General features: G+C 41.8%; 1 protein-coding gene across 1 annotated transcript; it reads right to left on the minus strand.

The window, feature by feature from the left end:
- Nucleotides 1–1,238: 1,238 nt before the first annotated feature.
- Nucleotides 1,239–24,794, minus strand: HAS2 (hyaluronan synthase 2). Its single transcript, XM_050940967.1, has 4 exons — nucleotides 24,338–24,794; nucleotides 12,710–13,336; nucleotides 8,894–8,995; nucleotides 1,239–4,095 (listed from the first exon to the last, which is right to left on the minus strand). Exons 2-4 carry the CDS (start codon nucleotides 13,334–13,336, stop codon nucleotides 3,166–3,168), a joined length of 1,659 nt encoding a protein of 552 aa, XP_050796924.1. The 5' UTR covers nucleotides 24,338–24,794; the 3' UTR covers nucleotides 1,239–3,165.
- Between the last annotated feature and the right edge of the window lie 1,952 nt (nucleotides 24,795–26,746).

Raw genomic sequence — 26,746 nt, forward strand, 5'->3', positions numbered from 1 at the left:
ATTTTTGGTAAAAGAATTATGGGTTTCAGTACAACTGAATTTCACTGCCACCCAATCATTTTTATAGAAAACATTTCATTTTGTCCAAATAGCAGAAAATTTTGTTGCAAATTAAAATTTTCCATGAACATTTTTACTTTCAATAGAAAGATTTTCAAAGAATTTTTGTACCAGTTCTACCTCAAACATTAAATAAAGCCTTGCAACTCTCCTGCTACTATAGATGGGGAAATGGAGCACAGAGAGGTTAGTGCCCTGATTTGCAGAGGTGCCAAGCTCCAGCAGCTCCCATTGACTTCAGAAAGGTACAAGTGACCAAGGTCACACAAGAAGTTTGTGGTAGATTTGGGAATAGAATATTAATTACTGAGATGGGTACTAGCGTAAGAAAGAGTCCCTATCCTAGAGAGCTATCTTCTTTAATACTTGTCTGTACAGTGCCTAATGATAACTAGCTATTCTATAGTGATCTGAAATCACCTTACAAAGAAGGAAAGTATCATCCCTATTTCATAACTGGGGAAACTGAGGCGGGAGTGGCCATATGACTTTCCCCAGGTCATAAGGCCAGTGATAGAGCCGGGAATGGAATCTCATTTTCCTAAATTCCAGTTCAGTGTTCTACCCACACTCCCCACCCCTCCCACCCCCCATTGTACCTAGCACAATAAGATTCTGAATCAAGAATCATGGACCTCAATGCTATCTTAATACACCTCTACCTCAGTATAACGCAACCCGATACAACACGAATTCAGATATAACTTGGTAAAGCAGTGCCATGCGGGGGCAGGGCTGCGCACTCTAGTGGATCAAAGCAAGTTCAATATAACGTGCTTTCACCTATAACGCGGTAAGATTTTTTGGCTCCTGAGGGCAGCGTTATATCGAGGTAGAGGTGTAAAAGTAGTAATGCTAGATCAAATCCATGCCGGTTGTTTCCTTTCCTTTTCCTCAAGCCACAAGGCCATCCTTGTGCTCTTCTAGGTCTGAAAATTGCCAAATTGAAATGAACTGTTCATCAACATATCAAATTTCAACCTGGAAATCAGGCATGTGGCTGTAAATTTGCTACCATTAAAGTGAACCGTAATAGGAAATACCTGCAAAAGCACGATAGAAAAACAACATGAATTAGTCATGATCTTATCAAAAATATTTTATTTATGAAAGTAACAATTATACTATACCACCTATACTGGAAGTATGTTGAATAATTGCTAGAATAAATACAGGCAATTAATTCAATATCTTATAGAATGAGAGGATTTATTTGACATTTGAATGTTACTCAAGCTTTAACTTACAACATAAATAGTTAAAAGGCAAACTCAAGTTTTTTTTTAAATGTTTCTTTTGCTTGTTTTTAATACTGCTTGTTCTATTTTGTAACCAACAAAGATCAACTCTTCAATCATGAACATATTAGTATGACATTCAAGCAACCATGTATGTACCTTAACATAATCAGACAAATAAGGTAGTGTGTGGCCCATTCATTCTACAGCAGAAACTATTCACGTCTGCATATAAAGGAAGGTGAACATACTTCTAGATCGTTAAAAATATATGCTGGTTTCTGCTTTGCCACAGTCCTTTTTAAGCCAGAATCCAAAAGGGCCTATATTTGTATGCAGCCAATGTTCTATCATTATATAGTATATTAAGGCTCAATGCTGCATTCCTTTGCTTAACGTCCTGGTTAGAATATAGTCCTAAAAGTTATTTTTCCAAAGCTTTCAAACCCAGTGCCTTAATTATACTTTCTAGCTCTTGAAATGAAGACCGGATGTCTTTCTGGAAGATATGTTTTCGTCAGACACAAGTTATTGGGCTCTCTACAGGGGTAACTGAGTGAAATTGTATGGATTGTGTCATACAGGAGGTCAAACTAGATGATCTGATGGTTTCTTCTGGCCTTTAAAAAAGATTTATGGATGTCAGTTTAGAAGGCTTATTTAGACACCCGGGTTTTGAAATTTTTGGCCATTTTTTGTCTTCAGAGCATTTAATTTTTATCCTAAGAAAATGTGCACTCTCTGCCTGATCCTGAGAAGTAGTGAGCATCTGCAACATTCATGGAAGTCAAAGAGTTGTGAGTGCTCAGCACGTCCTAAGATCAGAACCTGTAGGCCCAAATCCTTCTTCTTTCAAAACCAATGGGAGTTTTGCAATTAACTTCAATGGTATCAAGAACAGGCCATTTTATACCCATGGCCATATGCTGAGACTGTCGTGTTCTCTTTAGAGAATCAGGGTTCCCTCTTACAATGTCCTCCAATAAAATTGCACGTATGTACCCCTTTGGCCTTTTTGTGCATACAAATATGTTTCTATTCAAAAACTGACAACAATGTTGGCCTTTTCCAATACAATTAAGTCAAAAGTTCAAGAGAACATTTAAATACTTTTCACAGAAATAACCATTCAGCAATTTAAAAAATGTAGAGACATTTTATTATTTTTGTTGTGAACAATATCAAAATCAACACGTTTTCACATTGTGGGAAGCTTTTTGCGGGGAGAAGAAGTGTTAATTCTTTCAAAACGTATTTAGAAGGATAGATAGAGAGCAAAATGTTGGGGAGGTGTTCTTTTGGCAGATAAGTAAAATATAAAATATACAATTTTTAAAAAAAGTTGGTGTAAAAATACACACACACACAAATAAGACAATAATATAAAAATACAGCTCAGCCAATGTCCTCTTAAAATTTACCTTTGGCATTACATTTGTCAGCCTAACACAAAAAGACCCTTCCTATAAAACAAAAATATTCTAAAAAGTTCATAAATTAGGTTGCAAGATCCTTTGCTTGATTCACCAAACTCATTTCTTTCCTGTCCACCCACATAAGCATGACTAGTGAGGTATATAGAACGTAACACTGTCAGGCATATGCACAATAAAAAAAAGTGCATAAACAAAGAAGTCCTCCCATTTTCCTGTGAACAGGTGGAATCTGTGTGGTTTTTTTTCCCCCTTCAGAAAAAAACAATGGTGTGTTTTTACTTTGGCAGGATGAAAGTGAACCCATAGAAACATGAATGTTTGAGTCCCAGCAGCAGTGATTCATTTCTCGTGGTGACATTAATTCGATGCCACAAATACTATCAAGTTGTTGGGTTGCTTTAAAATTTTCCGTGTAACGTTCTGCAGAAATATCATACATCAAGCACCATATCGTACTGTTGCCCTTTCTTCCGCCTGCCACATTTGGTGATAAGAACCAAATACAAAGTCAAAAGCATAACCCAGTAGCATGCATAGAGTACTGTACCAATGATGAGAACTGTCTGTTCTGAATCGGAAAATGACTTTTTTGATTCCTTGCATATAGTGAAAATCACACCGCCTAGAAGGATTGTAAACCAAACAGACACTGGAATAAGTCCTATGAAATTGACGACAATGGTTTTTCTTCCTGATGTGCCCCACCCTGCTTTGTTTATTGTGGCTATTGCGAACATCTTCGCTGGAAGTAAACTTGACATGTACAACACTGAGTAGAGTGACATGAACACCATGACAATGTTCCCCCTAAGGCAGCTGGCAAAGGAAGACTTTACAAGGCCCACTAACTGAACTGTCAACAAGAAAAGGAGGATGTTCCAGATTTTCCCCCGGTAGAAAAGCTGAATGACTGTGGCAATAAGGAAGAAAGGAAAGAATCCAGTGATTACAGCTTCGTAAGTCATCCACAAATGATGCTTGTGGAACCACATTGCATTATATAGCCACTCTCTAAAGTATGATTTACTCCAACGAGTCTGCTGGTTCAACCACCTTAGATATTCTATAGGTGTTTCAGTAAGGCACTTTGATCTAGCTGTGTACTTTGTGGCATAACCCAGACTCAGCACTCGGTTCGTTAGATGTCTGTCATCTCCAAAACTACACTGGGAGCCCATAAATTCTTGATTGTACCAATCTTCCACAAATTCATGCAGTAAGGAGTTCCGGTACATTCCCAAGGGTCCGCTGATGCACTGTACACAGCCAAAATAGGACTGACAGGCTCGTTCTATGTTAAATGCCATCCAGTATCTCACGCTGCTGAGAAAGGAGATCCAGGAATCGTACTTGTTCAAAATCTGCAAGTAAAAGGAAATTTCAAAAATTAGCTCTAAAGAAACAGAAATATTTCTGGGTCTGAAAATTAACACTCATGAAGTGAATGGCACTAACCAAAATATGGGATAATGACTTGTGGGAAGAGCTGTCCACCCTGACAATTCAGGAGAAACATCAAGAGTTCCCATTAAATCGCCAGCACTTTTAACCAAGGGTTAGACTATCAATTCCTACCAAGCTGAATTGTCTCTTCCAGAAGCCATGCTTCCTCATTTACAGTGACTGTTCAGAGTCCCTGGTCCACCAAAACTTCTCTCCCTTCTATCCAAAAACAACATGAACCTTCCCCTCACTCCCACAAAGAATCACCCTCCCGACTCATAGATCTTCCTTCCCAGCCCCATGTACTGACTCTTCCTCTGTGCCAATCTGCCCATTCCCACTTAGCAGACCCAGAAAGACTCCTGGGGACACACTCGCTGTTGTACTCAGTTTCTGCTGTGTGTAACAGAGCAGAAATGCTGCTTAGTAACTATTCACTTCCCTCTATGAGCTCACACTGTCTCCCACCTCCTTGACTCTCACGCTCAGGGTAAGTGTGATGCCTGATTTGTTCTGAGCAGCGTGCAACAGTAGGGAAGGTGGGAAGCAAGCTCAGACAGGGACTCAGGCCCAGACCCTCAAAGGTATTTAGGTGCCTAACTCCCAGGCCCTGTGCCTCAGCTGTTAGCTGGCTGCAAGAGTAAAGATGTTTCTCCTTCATCCCATGTTAAAAGTCTACTGGGTGGAAAGGGAAACAACAAATTTTTACAAAACCTAAGACCAGTGGAACTGTTGTTGTGAATTTTTTTTCATAAATCCCACCAGAAGCAATTATTTTGAAAGAAATAAACATCCCTCTGCTGCATTTGCAACCCAAACATTGCAGCACTGAAAATGCACTAAGATGGGTGAACCTGAGTGTCTGGTATTAAATTGATATTGATAGAACAGGTATCACAAAATGATGATAATGAAGGGGACATGATAATACCGGGGTGCAAAATGTATAGGAATGACAGAGTAGGTTGTGCTGGTCAGGGAGTGGCACTATTTGTTAAAGCATAATCAAACAGTAACAATCTTAAATGAATCAAACAGTACCATAGTCTCTATGCATAGGAATTCCATGCTTGAATAATAAGAATATAGCAATTTATACTACTGACTAAGAAGGGTAATTTCATAGAATATTAGGGTTGAAAGGGATCTCAGGAGGTCATCTAGTCAGACAGATTTTTACCGCAGCTCCCTAAATGGCCCCCTCAAGGATTGAGCTCACAATCCTGGGTTTAGTAGGTTAATGCTTAAATCACTGAGCTATCCTTCCCTGATTAGAAAATGCTCACAGAGATTAGAGATGCTACAAAAACAGAAAACTTGATACTAATGAGAGATTTAAACTATCTCCATATTGACTGGGAACATGGCATCTCAGGATGAGATGCAAAGATAAAATTTCTAGATACCATTAATGACTGCTTCTTGGAGAAGCTAGTCCAGGAACACACAAAGTGAGAGGCAGTTCTTGATTTACTCCTGAATGACACACAGGATCTAGTCCAAGAGATGAATATAGCTGAACTGCTTGGTAATGGTGATCATAACATAATTAAATTTAATATTCTTGTAGGGAGGAAAATACCAAAGAAACCCATCATAATAGTATTTAACTTCAAAAAGTGCATTACACAAAAATAAGGAGGCTAGTACATGAAAATTAAAAGGAACAGTCACAAGAGTGAAATGCCTGCAAGCTGCATGGAAACTATTTAAAAAGATCATAAAAGACACTCATGTATGTATATACCAAAGAAAAAAATACAGTAAAAGAACCAAAAAATGTCACAATGGCTAAACAACAGTGTAAAGGTGGCAGATAGAGGTATGCTTTAGAAATTAGAAGTCAAATCCTGTTGAAGAAAATTGAAAGAAATGAAAACTCTGGTAAATCAAGTGTAAAAGTATAATTAGGTTGTCCAAAAAAGAATGTGAAGAGCAACTAGTAGAAGACACAAAAAGTAACATCAATTTTTTTTTAAGTACATTAGAGGCAGGAAGTCTGCCAAACCATTAGTGGGACCACTGAAGTGCTAAAGGAGCACGCAAAGAAGACAAGACTGTTGCAGAGAAGCTAAATGAATTCTTTGCATTGGTCTTCAATGCAGAGGATGTGAGGGAGATTGCCACACCTGAGCCATTCTTTTTGGGTGAGTGATCTGAGGAACTGCCCCAGATTGAGGTTTCAATAGAGGAGGTTTTGGAACAAATTGATAAATTAAAATGTCACCAGGACCAGAGAGTAATCACCTAAGAGTTTTGAAGGAACTGAAATATGAAACTACTAATTGTGGGATGTAACATATTGCTTAAAACAACCTGTTTCAGATGCCTGGAGGATAGCTAATGGAGGATAGCTAATGTAACATCATTTTTTAAAACAGGCTCCAGAGGGAATGCTGACAATTACAGGCCACTAAGCCTAACTTCAGTGCAAGGCAAATTGGTTGAAACTATAGAAAATAACAGAATTATGATATGTTGGGGAAGAGTCAACATGGTTTTTGTTAAGGGAAATCATGCCTCACCCATCTATTTGAATTCTCTGAGGAGTCAACAAACATGTGGATAAAGTTGATCCAATGGATATAGTGTACTTGATCTTTCAGAAAGTGTTTGATAAGGTCCCTCATAAAAGGCTCTTAAGTAAAGTAGGCATTATGGGATAAGAGGGAAGGTCCTCTCATGGATCAGTAACTGGTTAAAGGATAAGAAACAAAGGGCAGAAATAAATGGTCAGTCTTCACAGTAGAGAGAGGTAAATAGTGGGGTCCCCCAAGGAGCTGTATTGGGGCTGCTGCTGTTCAACATATTCATAAATGATCTGAAAACAGAGGTAAAAAGTGAGGTTGCAAAGTTTGCAGACAATATAAAATTATTCAAGATAGTTAAGTCCAAAGCTAAGTGAGGAATTAGAAAGGGATGTCACAAAACTGGGTGCCTGGGCAACAAAATGGCAGATGAAATTCAATGTTGATGTATGTAAAGTAATGCACATTGGAAAACATAATCCCAACTATACATACAAAATGATGGGGTCTAAATTAGCATAGAAAATACCAAAGTGCCACTATATAAATCCATTATACTTCCACACCTTGAATACTGTGTGCAGTTCTGGTCACCTCATATCAAAAAAGATAAATTAGAATTGGAAAAAGTACAGAGAAGGGCAACAAAAATGATTGGGGTATGGAACAGCTTCCACGTGAGTGAGATTAGAAAGCTTGGGACTGTTCAGTTTAGAAAAGAGATGGCTAAGAGGGGATATGATAGAGGATGATAAAATCATGACTGGTGTGGAGAAAGTGAAAAGGGAAGTGTTATTTACTCCTTCTCATAACACAAGAACTATGGGTCACCCAATGAAATTAATAGGCAGCAGGGTTAAAATAAACATGAGGAAGTACTTCTTCACACAACACAGTCACTTGGTGGAACTCATTGCCAGGGGATGTTGTGAAGGTCAAAAAGTATAACAGGGTTCAAAAAAGAAATAAATAAGTTCCTTGAGGATAGTTCTATCAATGGCTATAGTCAACATGGTCAGAGAAGCAACTCCATGCTCTGGGTGTTCCAGGGCCACCCAGAGGGGGGGTCAAGTGGGGCAATTTGTCCCAGGCCCCGGGCCCCACAGGGGCCTCCATGAGAGTTTTTCGGGGTCCCTGGAGCGGGGTCCTTCACTCACTCTGGGAACTCCGGAAAACTCTCGCGGGGCCCAGGCCCCAGAGCTTCTTCTGCTCTGGGACTTCAGTGGCAATTTGGCGGTGGGAGGTCCTTCCGCTCTGGCACCTGCCGCCGAAGTGCCCCGAAGATCCACAGCGGGGAGGTCCTTCCGCTCTGGAGTGTCCCTAAACTTCTGACTGCCAGAAGCTGGGACTGGATGACAGGAGATGGATCACTTGATATATTACCCTGTTCTGTTCATTCCTTCTGTAGCATCTGGCACTGGCCACTACTGAAGACAAGCTACTGGGCTAGCTGGACCATTTGTCTGAGCCAGTATGACTATTCTTATATTCTTATGATAATGTCAGAGAATGTGACTAGAAACAAAAGTGGAACTGACTTCAGTGATTTTCATTGTCCTAGTTCAGAGAAATAAAAAAGTAAAACAGCATACAGAGTGAATACCTTATGGGATTTCAAAAATACTTTAATAATCGAAGCTGGAAATTGTAAAATAATTAATGGAGAGGAAGGATGGCCTGTTGGCTAGGGTGCTAATGTAACAGTCAGGAAAGCCTGGTTCAGTTCCCTATTTTACCACAGACTTCCAGTGTAACTTTGGGCAAATTACTTAGGCCCAGATCCTCACAGGGATGTAGTGAGGCTAAATATATTATAAAGATTACAAGGTCCTTAGATACTATGGTAGTGATGAGTACCACCAGAGATAGAAAATCTCTTAACATAAACAGGACTCTAAAATACACCTCTACCCTGATATAACGCTGTCCTCGGGAGCCAAAAAATCTTACCGTGTTACAGGTGAAACCTCATTATACTGAACTTGCTTTGATTGGCTGGAGTGTGCAGCCCCCTCCCCCCCGAAGCACTGCTTACCGCGTTTTATCTGAATTCGTGTTATATCGGGTCACGTTATATCAGGGTAGAGGGGAATTTTACTACAAAATTCCGAATTCCTTGTGTTAATTCAAGTCTGGGGATAATTTGCTGCTAATACTGTTCAGTTAATCTGAAGTTCACCATATCCACCTGCACATCACCCCCAACTCCGCCAACCATTGGATCTTCCTCTAAAACCTTTACCATCTCCACCGATGAGGCTGGATCAAGCATTGTATCTGAATCACAAACCTATAAGTAACACAAAGAAAAAAAAGAAAAAAATGGAATTAGTTAGGGAATATACTAGAGAAGAAAATTAAGACTAAATATAGTGACTCAGTTTACATATTATATGAAATATAATAAAATCTGTTTGGAATTTGTATTGTTACTTCTGTTAAGGGCATTTAATATCAGACAACTAGACTTATCATTGAATGAAACAGCGCATTTGTCTGTGGTATAGACACAAAGAATCTTCTATTTTCCATATTATCTGTATTTGTTCATTGGCACATTGGATCAGCTAATATGAACGAGAGAGATATTACTTGAGAGAGGGCACTAAGAACCATATGAATCGAAACAAAACTTTTATGAGTGGTCTGCAGTTTCTTTGCTGAGCTTTGGCATAGGGAAACTGGATGTGTTTGGTGCACCCCGTTCAAATGTGTCCTATTCTCATAAGGGGGATCAATGAAAAGTTGACCCACAGATACTTCTATAAATTAGCTAGGAGTCTGGGAAGGACCCCAATAGAAGCGTTCAGCAATTCATGTGAAAGTATGTATTGTGGATTTCAGGGCAAATTCACTTTTCGGTTTAGTTGCATGTTACTTTATAAATAATAGAGATTTGACATTTGATATGGAAACTATTTGGTATTTTCTCCAGTAGTAAAAAAAAGGAAAGGCTAAAAGCAGAGGTCACCAATACACAAAGATATTGGTACAGAAATGGATGACACTCAGGATGGCTCATTTTTTTGGCACCCAACTAAAAGACACCTAAAAGGGGGTCTAACTTTCAGAGGGTGGATGCTCAGTGCTGTCTGAAAATCAGACCTGTTTAAAGTGTCTTAAGTTGGTCACCCTAAAAATGAGATCAACCCATTGGCAGTTTATTTAGCCGGTCTAGTGAAGACCCACCAAATCGCTCTCCAGTCAACCCCTGAACTCTACCCCCGACAAGAAAAGTAAGGTAAGGTTTCTCCTGCTGACCCCCCCGTGGTGTAGACTCTGTGGTATCGACCTAAGGTACGTCGACTCCAGCTACGTTATTCACGTAGCTGGAATTGCGTAGCATAGGTCGACTTACTGTGGAAGTGTCGACATAGCCTAAGACACTCATCAGGCTTTTTGAGTCAATGCCATGAGTCAGTCAGAGCCCCAGTGGACAGGTGCTAAATAAACTTAGCAAGTGCTGGCAGCATCTCTGTGGGGAGGCACTTCCTTTTTCCCATTTTTCATAGATTCATAGATTCCAAGGCCAAAAGGAACTACTGTGCTAATTTAATGCAATCGCCTGTATAACACAGGCCATAAAACTTCCCCAAAAGAATTCCTAAAGCAGATCTTCTAGTAAAACATCCATCTTGATTTTAAAATGGTCAGTGATGAAGACTATTTCAACCCTTGGGAAATTGTTCCAGTAGTTAATTACGCCCACTGTTAAAAATGTACACCTTATTTCCAGTCTGAATTTGTCTAACTTCAACTTCCAGCCATTGGATCATGTTAGACCTTTGTCTGCTAGACTGAAGAGCCCATTATTAAATATTTGTTTCCCATGTAGATACTTATAGCTATTAATACTTTTGGCCAGTTTCTTTAGCAAAAACACTTCACTACAGTTTTCCTGGACAGATATGAAAGATCCTGGACCAGCAAAATAGGAGATACGATGGCCTGATTCTTCACTGTGCTCCTTGTGCATCTATTTACATCCATGCAAAATGCTTTCATATTAGAATAGCACTTTGCACCCTGATTGCACTACACAAGGTATGAGACCAGGGAGGATCAGGCCCATCACTTTTAGGGAACAAACTAGTTTGATTTTTCTGAGGTGGGTTGGTGAAAGGTGGTGATTTATTTATTTATTTATTATCTGCCCTCTCCATGAACTGTTCATGTACCTATAAAATCCTGCTAAGAAACTCCTTCGTGTAGTCCTCCAGGAGCATACCCACCTTCCCTGGCCTTTGAAGCCCCCATGGTGTTGATCCAGCTACTCTGGTACACCTCTACCCCAATATAATGCAGTCCTTGGGAGCCAAAAATCTTACTGTATTATAGGTGAAACTGTGTTATATCGAACTTGCTTTGATCCACCGAAGTGCGCAGTCCCGCCCCCCCCGGAGCGCTGCTTTACTGCGTTATATCCGAATTCATGTTATATGGAGTCACATTATATTGGGGTGGAGGTGTAGCTCCTTTGCAAGGGCCCAGATGACATGATGTTCAAATCTTGCACACTTCATCATGCAATGCATTCTGGAGTCATCCCAGAGTGTGAGCAACTAGAACACTGACCCTTCTGGAGCCCAGCAGAGAGGCTCCATAATTGGTTGACCATCAAAAGAGTATTTTTAAAGGGGAAGCTCAGGGGAACTGACTTTGAGGTCCACAGGGAGGAAGGGGAGAGCCTCTAAAAAGCCTGAATTGCTTGGACAATCATCACAACTTCCCAGGGCTTAGTCAAAACCAAACCCTGAACCTTGCAAGGTTTATCCATTGCTAGTGGTAGTCAGTGACAAACAGTGGCCTGATCGTGCAAACCTTATTCACCAGAGTAGTTTTAATTCATTTAAGGCAATAGGACCATTTCCAGGAGTGGGGAGTACTTCTGTGCATCTTGATCACAGAATCAGGCACAAAATACAGGAAATCTTGTACAGACTCCAGGACAGCTTGAGAGCAATCTGTCTTTGTAGCTTTAGAAATGGGGTAGGACTCTGCCTAATTCATTTTTAAGTGAACAGTTTCATTAAGTCTTTAAAGGCCAAATTGTGGTGAGGTAATGCAGCTGTAAGAGATGAAGCAAATGCTACTCCTGGCCTTTGCTGAAGAATTTCTCATCTGTATTTTCTCCATTTCCCTCTCTCTCCCCTTTTATTGAATAGTCCTGGCTACCTCTGAAGGCTTAAAGATGTCTCCTTTTTACACATTCTGCTAATGCTTTGAGATATTCCTGAAGATATTCCCTAATACAGGGGTTGCCAACCTTTGGCATATGGCCCATCAGGGTAATCCGCTGGTGGGCATGAGATATTTTGTTTACATTGCCAGTCCGCAGGCACGGCCCCCCCCACAGCTCCCTGTGGCCGTTGTTCATAGTTCCTGGCCAATGGGAGCTAAGGGAAATGGCGTGGGCCGCAGGGACATGCTGGCCGCCGCTTCCTGCAGTTTCCATTGGCTGGGAATGGCGAACCGCAGCCACTGGGAGCTGTGGGAGGCCATGCCTGCAGACAGTCAATGTAAACAAAATGTCTTGTGGCCCATCAGAGAGGATTACTCTGATGGGCCACATGTCGAGGGTTGCCGACCCCTGCCCTAATCGGTTATTGCATGTTTGTATACAGGGCATCCATCTCAGCTTCTTCCAGAATCAAAAATTACCTCTGATCTCAATTTACATTGGCAAAGCAGGGATCTTCCAAAGTAAATCATTTTTTTTAAAATGTAACCATTCTGATAAGGGAGTAGTACTGCTCAGTACCAGGAAATGTCTCAGACATCTCAAATAACAGTGCACAGATTTAGCATACTCACAGAAAGTCTAACCATTTTAAAAGGTTACAAAAAATGCTTTCAACGGTCATGCTGTTTTCAAATAGACTGAAAGGAGCACTGTGTTCATAGTGGACTAGGATGGGCTAAAGCATGCTGCATAAAATATACAAAAGTTGCTTTATGTCAAGGTATGTTTGAATTGGCATTGGCCTAGTGCTTTAATACCTACCTGTACATAATCCACACTTCTCCCCAGCGCTTTGAATGCTGTGTACATTACTTCTCTTTTTCCACCCCATTTCTGCATGATGCAAATACTTTTGTTGGATAGGACTAGTTGAGTTACGTGTTGCATACTCTCTTTATGTGACTCCTCTGTCTCACCTGGACCCTTCTCGTGAAAGTTATTCCTCCAAATATAGGTGACAGATTTGTCCCTGCCCATGATTTCACTAAAAATGTCCATCATGTAAATGTCATCTTCTGAGTTCCCATCAATGACCATGATAACTTTAATTCCAGGGTAGGTCAATCTTTTCACTGAAAGTAAACATTTTCTTAAGTAGTCAGGATCCTCTTGATAGGCAGCAATACAAAGGGCAACTGTTTTGTTCAATTTTATTGGAGTCTCAAGTGATCTTTTCATTTTCCTGTGTTCTAAAAAGGCAAATAGGCTTTGGATGATGAGATGTGATGCCAAAATAGCACCATAGAGTCCAAAAGAGAAATAGTAATTGTCTGTTTGGATAAACTGGTAGCCAACAATGTAAGCAGCTGTGATTCCGAGCAGGAGGGAGACCCCAAAGAGTGTGGTTCCAAGTATTCTCAGGATACATATAAATCTCTCACAATGCATCTGCAACAAAACCAGAATAATAATTAATGTGATTGCTGTTTCCTGCTACAGAATGTAATCTGAGTGATCTCATGGATAAAACACAAGATAGAGAATCAGGAGATATAGGATCTGTTTCTGCATCATCTTGGTCAAGTTGCATCATCTCTGTGTTGCACTAATCCCCACTTGCAAAACGGAATGCCAGTACTTCCTTATCTCATTGGAGTGTTAAAAATTTGTGAACATGTGTAAGGTCCTCTAAGATCCTCAGACAAAAGGTGCTATCTACATAAGAGTCTGATCCTAGAAACCTGGGCTTTCTGGATGAGACCTTAAGTATAATAGTATTGAAGACACTTTTAAAAAATAGATGTCTGGCTAATTATATATATATATGGGTGAAATCCCAGCTCTACTGAAGTCCTGGGAATTTTTGCCATCAATTTCAATGGGGTCAAGATTTTACCCATTGAAGTCAATGGCAAAATACCCATTGACTGTAATACACAAAATACCCATCGACTGCAATATAGCTGGGATTTCACCCAGTCTTTGCAATTCTGCAAAACTTCAGTTGATTCTGACAACTTCCTACATCCTCAGCTTAGCTGTCCCTGGTATCCCTTTTATTGAACTCCAGCTTATGCAAGATCTAACAAGTATGTAAGGTGCTAAAATGGTGATAAACGGTATGTAGAAAGATATGCAGGCAGGCAGGCAGATTAGCGGTATGGTATATTCCTGGATTTCTTCAATCACAGTCAAATCAACCATTTTATGCAACAGATTTCTTAAAACCAACATAAAATGTGTAACATGATGTCTTCAAAGTCCTGATTCACATTCTGAACTTTAACTGCATGCTTTGAATTTCAAGGGGTTTAAAGACATGCTTGAGTGCTTTGCTGAATCAGGACCTCTCTTTGCATTTTGCTCTCTTTCCTTTTCCATTATTCACATTTTCCCTACTGTTATCAGCCAGTGGGTATGTTGATAATATTCATCACACCGTCTGTTGGCCACAGCTGGATTTGGAACATCACTCTTTTACTTCAGAAATGCCTGCAGACTATCCCTTGAAATACATGGGGAAATCGCTACTAAACTGTAGCAATGCAGCTGTTCTCAGCTGTTTACATTTCAGTCTGCAAAGTTACAGCCATGGGGGAAAAATAAACCACAGAATTTTAGGCTGAGAAAATGCACTTCTTCCTTTTTTCTATTTTAAAGTGATGTATTTCAATATGGGAGAAAGGCTCTGAAATTTCCATTTGGAGCCAATAGTTAAGTAAGTAGCATAACCTGGACTCTATAACTAAAACTTGCTTGAATACCTAAAGCCAAATTCTGTCAGGTGCCATAGGTACACATCAGCAAATTTATGGCCAGCAGTAAGTCTATTGACTGTAAATCAACAGTCCTCTTCTGACCTGTCTGAAATGTTGCAGAGAAGATCACACTCAAAAAGCTTTCCATGACAGGAGTCTTAGAGAAGCGTTACAGAACATGACCATGAATGCCAAATGATAGGTGCATTAGAAATAAATAAATAAAATAATTGATCTCTAGATTAGATGATCCTAAAGATCAGAATATGTAGTCCATGTGTTTATTCATCTTTCATATAAACAAGCTCCCTGTCAGCTGAATTCAAAAGGTATTATGCCATCTTACATCTGGGCTGAATTTGTCTCAGTAACGACTCTTTTATAGCATGAACAACGAGGAGTCCTTGTGGCACCTTAAGAGACTAACAAATTTATTTGGGCATAAGCTTTTGTGGGCTAGAACCCACTTCACCAGATGCATTGAGTGGAAAATACAGAAGCAGGTATAAATACATGAAAGGATGGGAGCCGGGGCTTACTTAAAATAAAACTTAAGACTGTGCTTACATTACAATAAAACTGAAGCAGTTATACATAACTAACCTGCTACAGTACCGGTCATGTTACCATATTAAATCTCTCTTCCTATGAAATATATCTGCACAAAAATGTTGAGTTCTGTGTGGTTATGTTTCTAGCATAACTTTCCCTCAAAATATTTTCACGAGATCAAGAAATGGGTTTCTGGACCTGATAAAACAGCAATTTTATTTTATTTTTTTCATCAAAAACAATCTAAACTAAATATAATATATAGTATATATATTAATAGATAAATATAATCCCTGGCTACAAAACTAATGCATACTTTGACCTAAATTTGTGGCTTTAGTGAACTTTATTTCCCCTTTTATACATATAAACTAGGGTTTGACAATTAGACTTTTAACTGACTGACTGTCTGGGAGAGTCTGGAAAAAGCTGTTCAAGGAACGTTCTCAAGCTTTAGCATGTGGACTGTTGATGTTTTGCCCAGTAGACCTGATCTTTATCGGTTTGAATATACACAAAGAGAGAGGAGCCAAAAAACCTCCACCCTGCTTTAAACATTTTGCCAAGGATCTTACAGGAAATTCACAGTTTTACATGTCTGGGGCCAAAAAGGAGTGCTGAGTAGGCGATTGCTATATCAGAGACTTTTAAGGCCAACAGGAACTATTATGAACATAGTCTGGCCTCCTGCGTAACTCTTAGCCACATCCTTAATCACACTTTGAACATGATTTTACTGAATTTACATTTGAGCATAACTTCAATAACTATCAGAGAAACCAAAAGCCTACGTCGGGAATGTGTTATACCAATTTTACACTGATGTAACTCCATTGTTGAATCAGGCCCGAGGTGGCAAGAATATAGTGAAAACTAAGGGCCTAGTTTAGGGGGGAGGGATGGCTCAGTGGTTTAAGCATTAGCCTGCTAAACCCAGGCTTGTGAGTTCAATCCTTGAGGGGGGCCACTTAGGAATGTGGGGCCAAAAATCAGTACTTGTCCTGCTAATGAAGGCAAGGGGCTGGACTTGATGACCTTTCAAGGTCCCTTCCAGTTCTAGGAGATAGGCATATCTCCAATTATTATTAACTTTTCAGATCAGTTTTTTTTCAGTGACTTCTTTAATACTCCTTTCTAAATTATGCCCTTAGACCTAAATCCTCCAGACCACCATTAACTTCAAAGGGTGTTCTGCCCAAATAAGACTGTTCAAAAGTGTCCAAATTTGGCCCTTTGTTTTGAATGAATAAAACAGAAATTCCAGCCCTGATCCAGCTCCTGTTGAAGTCACTTTGGGCTTTGCCATTGACTTCAAAGAGAACAAGATCAGATCTATAAATACATGTATAAATTACTAAGATCATTAAGGGCTTCATCCAGAGCCTGATGAAGTCAGAGAGACTCTTTGACTTTAGTGAAGTTTGGATCAGACTCAGAGTGAAATCTTGTTGCCCATGTAATGGGACCATGGTCCAGATCCTCCAGATATATAGGCAAGGGAAGGAAGGAGCCTAAACATATTTGAGGAACTGGGCCCAAGTGCCTAATCATGCACCATTAAAATAAATGGGTACGTCTACACAGCCTGCAGAGAGGCAAGCCTTCCAGCCTGGCTCAACAAACTTGGGCTAGCAGGGTTTGTGCTAACGCCCTAAAAATAGGGCTGTAGGCAGCTCTTTGAAGTTGTAGCTTAGACTTGGGGCTGGGGCTCTGAAGCCTAAGGAGCAGGTGGGCTTGTATTTAGCTGTGACTCTGAGTTCCTTTCCCAGACCCGAGGAAGAGCTCCATGTAGCGGATAGTGGGCCTCACTCACCAAATGAAGTTGGTCCAATACAAAATATTACCTCCTCCCCCACCTTGTCACTCTAATATCCTGGGCCCAAAACAGCTACAACAACACTGCAAATATCCAGCACAATGTCTGTTTACATTAGCATGATGGTGTAAGTGCATGAAAAGTAGCATTTCTCACCACTGCTGAGATTAAATAGATCTTACTCTACACTAGCCTTACCTGGCAGTGTTAATTGAAACCTGAAATTCTATGGGGCTTTTCATAAAAGCTTCTGGATAAGAATGTTTGAACGACTATAGAAAATGGAGCTGTGGCATCTTAATTTATAAGTAAGGCCCATGTTGTGCCATCTATACTCATGTCGTATAGTACATTAGGTTCTGAATCAGGAAAACACTTCAATATGTGTTTAAGTTCACTCATATCCAGGAAAACACTTAACTCTCAATGAGAGTTAGGCATTTGCTTAAAGTGCTTTCTTGGCTAGGGATACTTTCCTGACTCAGGGCCTTACTCACCAAGTTATCCCATTGAAATTGATGGGACTAGTTGTGGCATAAGATAATGTTCCTCTTGAGTGAGGCTGGAACAGTGTGGCCCTGAGAGTGTAAACCACTTTCCATAGACGTGAAGGGATATTCCTCTCAGAGACCAATAGGAGCTGCACATGATCAGTGCATTTGAAAAATGAAAAGGCCAGAAATGAGTAGGGCCCTACCACATTCTGGGTCCATTTGGTCAATTTCACAGTCATAAGATTTTAGAAATCATAAATTTCATGATTTCAGCTATTTAAATCTGAAATTTCATGGTGTTGTAATTTTAGGGGTCCTGACTATATGTTTGGGTTGAAAGGTTATTGTAGGGATGGTTGTGATACTGCTACCCTTACTTCTGCACTACCAGGGCATTGCCTTCATAGCTCGGCAGATAGAGAGCAGTAGCTGCTGGCCAGGAGCCCAGCTCTGAAGGCAGTGCCACCAGCAGCAGCAGCGCAGAAGTAAGGATGGCCTGGTATGGTATTGCCACCCTTACTTCTGTTCTGCTGCCTGCAGACTTAGGCCCTCAGTCAGGAGCTGTCACTATCCATCCACCCAGTTCTGAAGGTAGCAGCGCAGAAGTAAGGATGACATGGTATGGTATTGCCACTCTTACTTTTGCAGTGCTGCTGGCAGGGTGCTGCCTTTAGAGCTGGATGCCTGGCCAACAGCTGTCGCTCTCCAGCTGCCCAGTTCTGAAGGAAGTGCAGAAGTAAAGTTGGCAATACTGTGACACCCCCCCCCCCACAAATAACTTTGTGACACCTCCCTTCCCTGCAACTCCCTTTTGGGTCAGGCCCCTCGATTTGAGAAACGCTGGTCTCCTCTTTGAAATCTGTATAGTATGGGGTAAAAAACACACAAAAGATCAGATTTCACAGGAGGAAACCAGATTTCATAGTCTGTGATGTGTTTTTCATGGCCAAAAATTTGGTAGGGCCCTAGAAATGAGAGTTCAACCTAATAAATAGATAGAGAGAATAATAAACAGAATTGGGGAACAAAATATCACAAAAATATCATATATTGGTATAGGAACACTTCAGCATTCACTACCATAGACCCCTTACACATTTATGTAGCTGATTTCTCAAGTAGTGAAAGCCTTTAGGTGGTCCTCTCCATCTGCTAATATGGGATTTGGAACTGGTGACTAACAGGGGTCAAATTAAAGTCAGACTTGTTTGCAACACATGGGATGTAGCTCACTACATCAGCTGTTTAAGACGAGGTCCCTAATGTGCAATGCGCACACAGCTTTTCAGAGGAAACCCTGAGCCACTTTTTCCCCAGAAAGATTGAAAACAAGAAGGGTGAGATGTAAAGTCACAAATACAAAGGAAACTACATGGGGGTTATGTTGGTTTGTTTTTTTAATCACTTCTTATCCGTTTCAAATTTTCTGGGATAAACTTTAAAAAAGGAGGATTAACGTTACAGTATGATAATGATACTATTTAGGAATGGTTGTAATTGGGTTTTGAGCAGAATACTCATGCGAGAGAGAGTTCAGATGCTTTGGAATTTAAAGTTCGGTCAAAATGTGGATCTGAACATCAAATAAGATTTCAAATACTTCGGGCTATAATATTCCATTGCTTTTTCTGATGAACACCACTGAAATAGTTAAACCTCTGTAATACAAAATGGCCCTGATCTAGGGACATAGCTTAAAATTAAACTCTTTTTATAAAGCAGAGTCATTTCCAGTTTTGCCCTAGTAAAAATGTATCCAACTTGTATGATACTTTTTAACCTTTATAACTATATTCTACTGAATAATTAACCACACAATTTCCCATGTGTACAAGAAGGATGATATTGAGTAAAGCATAAAAGTGTTTTGAGATCTACTGATGAATAGTTCTATATAAGAGCTAAGGATCTGATTTGTATCCCTTCGAGTGTCTTTAATTATCCACCAGTTTTGTAATTTAATATCTCTCTCTGTCTCTCTCTCTCTCCCCCCCCCCGCCCCCACCATATATCAGTCCAAACCTTGCTCAGCTTACCCACATGAGTAATTCAACTGGTTTGAATGTAATTATTCAGATGATTATCAAGCCCTACAGCAGGGCCACGGGAGGGGCAAGTGGGGCAATTTGCTGCAGTTTTCGGTGGGATTTTCACGGCAGGTCCTTCAGTGCTGCCAAACATGGAGCAAGTGAAAGACTCGCTGCCAAAGACCCGGAGCTACTTCCACTCCGGGTCTTCAGCGGCGAGGTCCGTTCCGGGTCTTCAGTGGCCGGGGTCCTTCACTCACTCCGGGACCGCTGCCGAAGGGCCCCGAAGACCCAGAGCAGAAGGACCCCCCGCTGCCGAAGACCCCAGGCCCCTTGAATCCTCTGGGCAGCCCTGTCCTACAGTCCTCACTCAGGCTAATATTCCTGTTGATATCAATGAGATATGATCACTAAAGGTTTTGGGATCAAGTCCAATATAAAATGTCTCACACACATATCAGTATATAAACAGATCTCCCACTGATGTCAGCGAGAGTTGTATGCATACAGCCAAGGGAAGAATTTAGTTAGCCCTTTATAAGCCAAAGCTTGATTTCCTTACCCATGTGACTAGCTGGTTTTGGCTTCAGTAAAACAACTAGGTCTGGCCAGCGTGTATGTGGGTGTGCATAAGAAAATATATACACAGATTAATATATGCTGTAATGTATATATACACAAACGTCTACATATACACATATAGTGCAAATGTTATCTGATTATTATGAATTGGCATCCAACTTAAAGAAATTTAGATGTATTTTGGCAGCAAAATAAATATTTCAACTTTGAAGTACAAATTATTCCATAAAATATGAGTTATAAGCATAAAATAACTGTCCACATTCCCTCTTCCAGTTTACAGAAGGGAAACAAAAGTTATGTTATATCTGCACATTTTTACATTAACAGAGTTGCCATATCTGTTGTTTAGAGTTATTTGTCACTTTCAGATTTTACATACCATTTATCTTCTTGAAAGGGTTCACATAAGACTAAAGTTAAGCCTGGTTTTAGGTGAGAGAACAGAATAGCATATCAGAATTAATAACAACAAACTGTGCCTGCCTTTAGAAGCTTTTGAATACCGGACCAAGGATCTTCTCTTTCTACTCACTACTCCTCCAAAAGTATTCTCTATTGTTTGTTAGTTTTGTCCCTGATGTAAACAATGGTGGCAAACTCATAGAGTTATGCAAAGGAAAGCCATGCTTGTACAAAAAATTCTGTTTCATCAATCATTTCCAGTTTACCTGTCATGCAGTTTAGGTAAGTATTTGGAATTAAACATTTTAGTGGATCTCAAACTGCGGGCTGGGACCCTAAAGTGGGTGGGACCCAATTTTAATGGGGTCACCAGGGCTGGCTTTAGACTGTCTGCTTGAGCCCCACTGCCCAGGGTGACCGAGGGCTTCAAGGGGCTCAGGTTACAGGCTCCCTGCCTGGGGCTGAAGCCCTTGGGCTTTGGCTTGGATGCTTTCAAGGTGTGGCTCAGGCTTTGCCCTTCCTCCCCCTGCCCTCCAAGGAAGTGGGACTTGGGTGGGTTCAGGCTTCAGTCTGCCCTTCCGGGATCATTTAAGGGGTTGCAGTGCAATGAAGTTTGAGAACCCGTGAACTACTTACATAGTAGTAATGTATGTTATCCACCTTAAATAATTTTGATTGGTGTTTATCTCTTAATGATCTTGTAATTTATTTACTGCTCATTCATAGATCATAGGCCATATCCTGTTGGACTGACTTACGTGAGTCATCCCATCACCTTCAATACAGGAATCATTTGGCCCTGTGTATATAAATCTAGAGGAGGAGACAAAATAATTTGTTTGCTCCAATGCCATAAATATGTATGGCCAAATTCTCTGCTAGTGTGTGAAATTCCATTGAAGTCAGTGGTGCTGTGTCCTTGTGCACTAGCAGAGAATTTGGCCCATGATATATGGGCATGTGTGTAAGAAGATTTACAAGCTTGGCATGAAATCCTGGCTCCACAGAAGTCAATGACCAATTGACTTCATTGTGCCTACGCTTTTACCCATGACTCTTTAATATTACAGTACATTAATATATAGTGTTTGAAGGAGAGATGCTAGCTTGAAACTAACAATTTAATATTAATATGGTCATTTTAAAGTGTCCAAAGCCCCAAAAGACTAAGAACTGGATCCTGCAAACTCTTATGCCTGTTGAGTTGCATGAGAAGTCCCATTCAATGTAAAGAAATGGTGTCCCTAGCCTCTGTTTGCCAGAAGCTGGGATTGGGTGACAGGGCATGGATCACATGATGATAACCTGTTCCGTTCATTTCCTTTGGGGCACCTGCCATAGGCCACTGTCAGGGGACAGGATATTGGGCTTGATGGACCTTTGGTCTGACCCAGTATGGCCGTTCTCATGTTCTAATGAGATTACTCATGCACGTATGTGTGTGCAGTCACACACAATTGCAATAATGTACCTGTTTCCCTGGAACAAATACTGAGGCACTCGTGCTGTGTGCCTCAATGTGTACTAATGAAAACGTTTGTTTTCATTTTAAAAACTCTGATACACCTCTACCTCGATATAATGTGACCTGATGTAACACGAATTCGGATATAACGCGGTAAAGCAGTGCTCCAGGGGGGCCAGGCTGCGCACTTCAGTGGATCAAAGCAAGTTCAATATAACGCAGTTTCTCCTATAACACGGTAAGATTTTTTGGCTCCCAAGGACAGTTATATCCAGGTAGAGGTGTATGTATGAATATTTTAAAGTAAGCAAACATTAAGAGTTTGTATGGCTTCTACCAATGTGTGATAAGGAAACTTTTGACCTCTTCTATCTCATCAGTGGAAGAACTGAAATTTGGAACTCGGTTCTCTGCTATTTTAGATGGAGTGTCTGCATAATACATGAAATTAAATTCAAAATAAAATTAGCATAACACTTTCATGTCAGGAGAGATGTAGGAACATTAATCCATAATGACAGCCACATCAGCATGTTGCTTTCTGTTGTCTGCGTGGTTCTGAAGTGTGCTGTTGTTGGAATCCATGGGGCAGATTGTGATCTCTCTTGCACTGGGCAAATATGCAGTAGCTCCGTTGAAGGCGATAGAGGCTAATCGGGAAAAGAGAGATCACAATCTGGTTCCTGGGCTGGTCTCCCCCAAGCAGCAAACCCTTTAAGCAAGCGAAGCTGGGTCCTCGTTGCACAATGCTCTAAGGGCTCTTGGTCAGAGAGCACCCTCACTTCCTAAAGCGACACGTGCTAAAGTCTCCCAACGCCTCTCCTCCGGCAAACAAGAGAGCCAAGGCGAACTAGGCTCAGACCGCCACTTCCCGGGGAACCCCCTTCCCGCAGGCATTAGCCAATCAGGGAGAGGCGCTCTCTTACATCACAGGGGGCGGCCCCTAATGCAGTGACCTCAAAGGTATTCCCCGCTCTGCCACGTGGGTTGCAGCTTGTAAATGTCCTCCCGGCGGTACTGGCTTGGCAGCGGCTGGCTGGAGCAGCAGGCACAGCCCTGGAGCGGAGCCGGCTCTCGCTCGGCTCAGGCGTTTCTTGACCCCGTGCAGCAGCAGCCGCCGCCGCCGCCGCCGCCGCGGTTCTCCCTCCCCTGCCGCCTGTGCTCCGTGCACAGGTACGTACCCCAGGCTGGGGTGCCTCCGCAGCTCCTGCGCCGGAGAGACACGCCTCCCGCGGGCGCTGAGCCATTGCTGGCAGTGGGACGCGCTCCCGCAGCACCGTGACAGCTGGACCCCGCGTAACCTGACACTGGGGTCTCTCCCCGACACCCTTCCGCTCAGCACCCACCGCCCGCCCCCCGCCCCCCACTCGGCTGCTTGGGCCAGATCCGCCCTCCTGCTCTGCGGAACGCTTTGTGTGTGTGTGTGTGTGGGGGGGGGGTCCTCTTGGGGGTGGGGGCACAACGAAGGGGTGTCGCTCCAATGGTGGGGCTCGGAAGCCCGCTTGCCAATCAATCAGCCTGTCCCCCGATGTGCTCTTACAACACGTGCCTAGCTCGCTGGCTGCCATGCCACGTATCTCCCCCCAACCACACAGACGCACTAATCCATTCACACTGGCGTAGTTAGTAGGAGTTGTGACCGTTTGCATCGGAGCCCAGCAGGGCTGCTCCAAGTTACACTCCCCTCCTCAGCCTATGCAGCAACCGGACGCCTTAGGGGAGGTGCTAAAAAGTTTTTCTGGTAGTGGTAGGTTCCCCCTCTCCCCGGATCTCTCTCCCCACTTTGTATTTCAGCGAGACATCTTGATCGCGTTTGCGCTCTCTGAGGTGGGGCTATAGGACAACCCTCTCCTCCCCCCAGCCTTCCTGCAGCCCCATCCCTGCCTCTGCTCCTGTCACGTCCCCCATCCCCTGAACGCACAGCGGAGAGGGAGGGGATCACGGTCATGTTTGCACAAGTGTATAAATGACTACACTGTGTGCAATCCAAAAACCCAGCAGCAGGCTGGATATGGTGCGTGTGGAGAGTCGAGGAGGCTCCAGTCCCAACGCACCTTTGCAGCTTAGGTGAAAGAAGAACTTTCTAACCATGGCCCGCATTTCCCGCGGATAAATTGCGTGAGCTCGACAAGCTCGAAAGCGTTTTTTTTTAGGCGAGAAGTTAAGTGTAAAAAATGCACCAAGGCACTCTGCATTCCACTTTATTGCCAGAATAAGTGTGCATGGGGGAAGGCAAATATGTCCCAAATTCCATTCAGACGCATATAACTCTATCTCAGTCTTTGCAACATTAATTCGAAGTTGAAAATGGTTTGTTCCTCTTTAGATGAAATAAATATAAATCACGTACCTTGTTTGTCCTTTGCTCATAAAGGGTCCTCGGCTTGCTGGGTGGTCTTGTATTTTGTAGCTCCCGCGGAACAGTTTCCAGTACTGAGGTAATAGATCAAATCGCGCGTCTCAAGGATTGAGCATCAAGGAGAAATACAAATAATCATTGGAAATTATTCACTCGCCCTCATTTCTCTCCCACGTGTTTTCCTTCCCTCTCCCCTTTTCCTTTCTCTGCTTCAGTTTCTAGCTCAAAAGTTTCTCTCTTAAAACAAACAAACAAACAAACCGCTTCGGAATAATAAACGTGAGGCTTGTTTCTGGCGCTCGAGCGGACGGTCCTGTTTGAAACGCGAGTCGCCAGGAGCCTGGAGAAGTTGCAGGCTCTGAAAGTTGCGAGATGGGCAGCATCAATATTAGAAAGTCTCTTTGGTGATGCCTCGCAGCTCCAGCGCCTGGGTCAGTGAGGCGCAGCAGCGGGCGGGTAATATTTTCCAGACGTCTTGACTTTTTTCTTTCCTGCTGTTGCTTTGCTGCCTCCTCCACGTTATGGGGTCTTCTAACAAGTGAGACTTGGAGGTTGTTTTAATAGGGCGGAGGATGGGGACAGGGAGGAGGAAGGGAGGTCCGGGGGGGGGGGAGGGAGGAAGAACTGCCCATTCAGACTAAGTTGGGTCTAGAACCAGTTCAACTGAGTTGAATTCAATTAGCCTAATTGCAAACATTTGCAGAAAAATGCAATACACATATGTTGTCACCACCTGATTTCCTCTTCATGTACAGCGGTTTGGAAAGCAGAGCCTCGCTTTTAAAATCCCTTGAGCTGTATTTGTGTGCTTGGGGTGCAGAAGTTTCTCCTGCAAACGTACTTCACACAGTACATTTCTTATAAGTGAATTGCGTCTATGGATTTATGAATTAGTGTTCTTTCCTTGATATGAACTAACTTCAGTTTCTTGATCTATCCTAGCTTCCAGGATTTCCTCACACACTCACTTTCTCTCCAGCTACTTGCACTAAGAAATAACACTGAACCTCCCCACGAGCCTGACTGACTTCTGCAGATGTAGTTTCCAGAAACTCGGAAATAAACCGTATTGTCTCAAATTCTCATACGAGTTTTGCCCAAGAAACTTTTATACTGATCTCTCTCTCTCTCTCTCTCTCTCTCTCTCTCCGTCTATACGTGTATTGTAAGCTTGCAGTTAACCACGTGAATAGATTATTATAGTTAACTGCAACCCTTCCATCAGCTTCCAGAGTCACAGTGCCCTGTAAATATTATTAGCTCTGATATAGGAGATCGTTATCTTTATGTCCTTTTGCTACTTCATTGTAAATTTTCTCAAATCCGGAGAGCATTTTTTCCTGGGGAAGCCTGTAAGTTATTAAAAAGGACCACTAGGTGGCACTGTTTAGGAAATAATAAGAGGTGAGATACACATGCTGAGTGGAGAATCACAGCAGCCAGCCTTAACTAGTTTGTTAAAATAGACATGGTAAACGTGGGTGAACCCATATATACACACAGTCTAACAGATACTGGTGTACATTTAACAACTGTATCTTTTGAGGTCAGGGATCATTTTAATTTTTATCTTCTGCCATGCTGTTTTCTTTAGTCTTAATAAGGTAGTTACTGTGCTAGACATGCTTTTAAGTCTGCAGACCTGGTCATGTTTGATCACAGTTGTGAAACATGATTGTGACTCTTCACTAAGTTATTATCATACAGTTCATATTTGCTAGTAGGGGGGAGAAACAACAAAGCATTCTTTAATCATGCTAAGAAACTGTTTTAAGTCTGGTGGGAATGTTGAAATGCCAAGAGTAATCCTGGGCTACCCAGTTTACCCTTTGCTCCCATGGCTCATGAAGCCATATGCCGGCCACCTCAGCAGCACCAAGGAGCATTTCAAGTACAGGCTCAGCAGGTGCAGAATGACAGCTGGACGCGCCCTTGGCCATTTGAAGGGTCGCTGGTGTTGTTTACTTACAAGATTGGATCTCAATGACAAAAATACCCCAATGGTTATAGCTGCCTGCTCTATCCTGCATAATATCTGTGAAGCCAAGAGGGAAAAGTTTCCCCTAGGTTGGAGGACAGAGGTGGTGCAGCTGTCTGCTGAATTTGAACAGCCAGATACCAGAGCTATAAGAAAAGCTCAACACAGAGCCATCTGGCTTCAGGGAGGCTTTGAAAGATCATTTTAATAGTGAGCCGGAGTAGTGTGTGTTGCTGTAGTGTTCTTTGCCTACCTTTCTCTTTTATGGCCCAGAATGAATCTTGTAGTGATTGCTGTGTGTGTAGGAATATAGGACTAAAACATTGTCAATGAACCTATTAATATTGTTTGTGAATGTTGTTATGGGTTCTGTCTGATCTCCTTGGTTTTCATGAGGCATTGTTGCTGGTCCCTGTTATAGC

This window comes from Gopherus flavomarginatus, chromosome 2, assembly GCF_025201925.1.
Source record: "Gopherus flavomarginatus isolate rGopFla2 chromosome 2, rGopFla2.mat.asm, whole genome shotgun sequence".
Classification (NCBI taxonomy): Eukaryota; Metazoa; Chordata; order Testudines; family Testudinidae; genus Gopherus; species Gopherus flavomarginatus.

Bases quoted from the DNA above. Each gene is read 5' to 3' on its own strand.
- HAS2 (XM_050940967.1), bottom strand. From the start codon at position 13,336: ATGCATTGTGAGAGATTTATATGTATCCTGAGAATACTTGGAACCACA. The intron at 8,996-12,709 runs GTAGGTATTAAA...TGTTACTTATAG, and splicing joins GAAGTGTGGATTATGTACAG to GTTTGTGATTCAGATACAAT. The intron at 4,096-8,893 runs GTGGATATGGTG...TTTTACTTGCAG, and splicing joins GAGTTGGGGGTGATGTGCAG to ATTTTGAACAAGTACGATTC.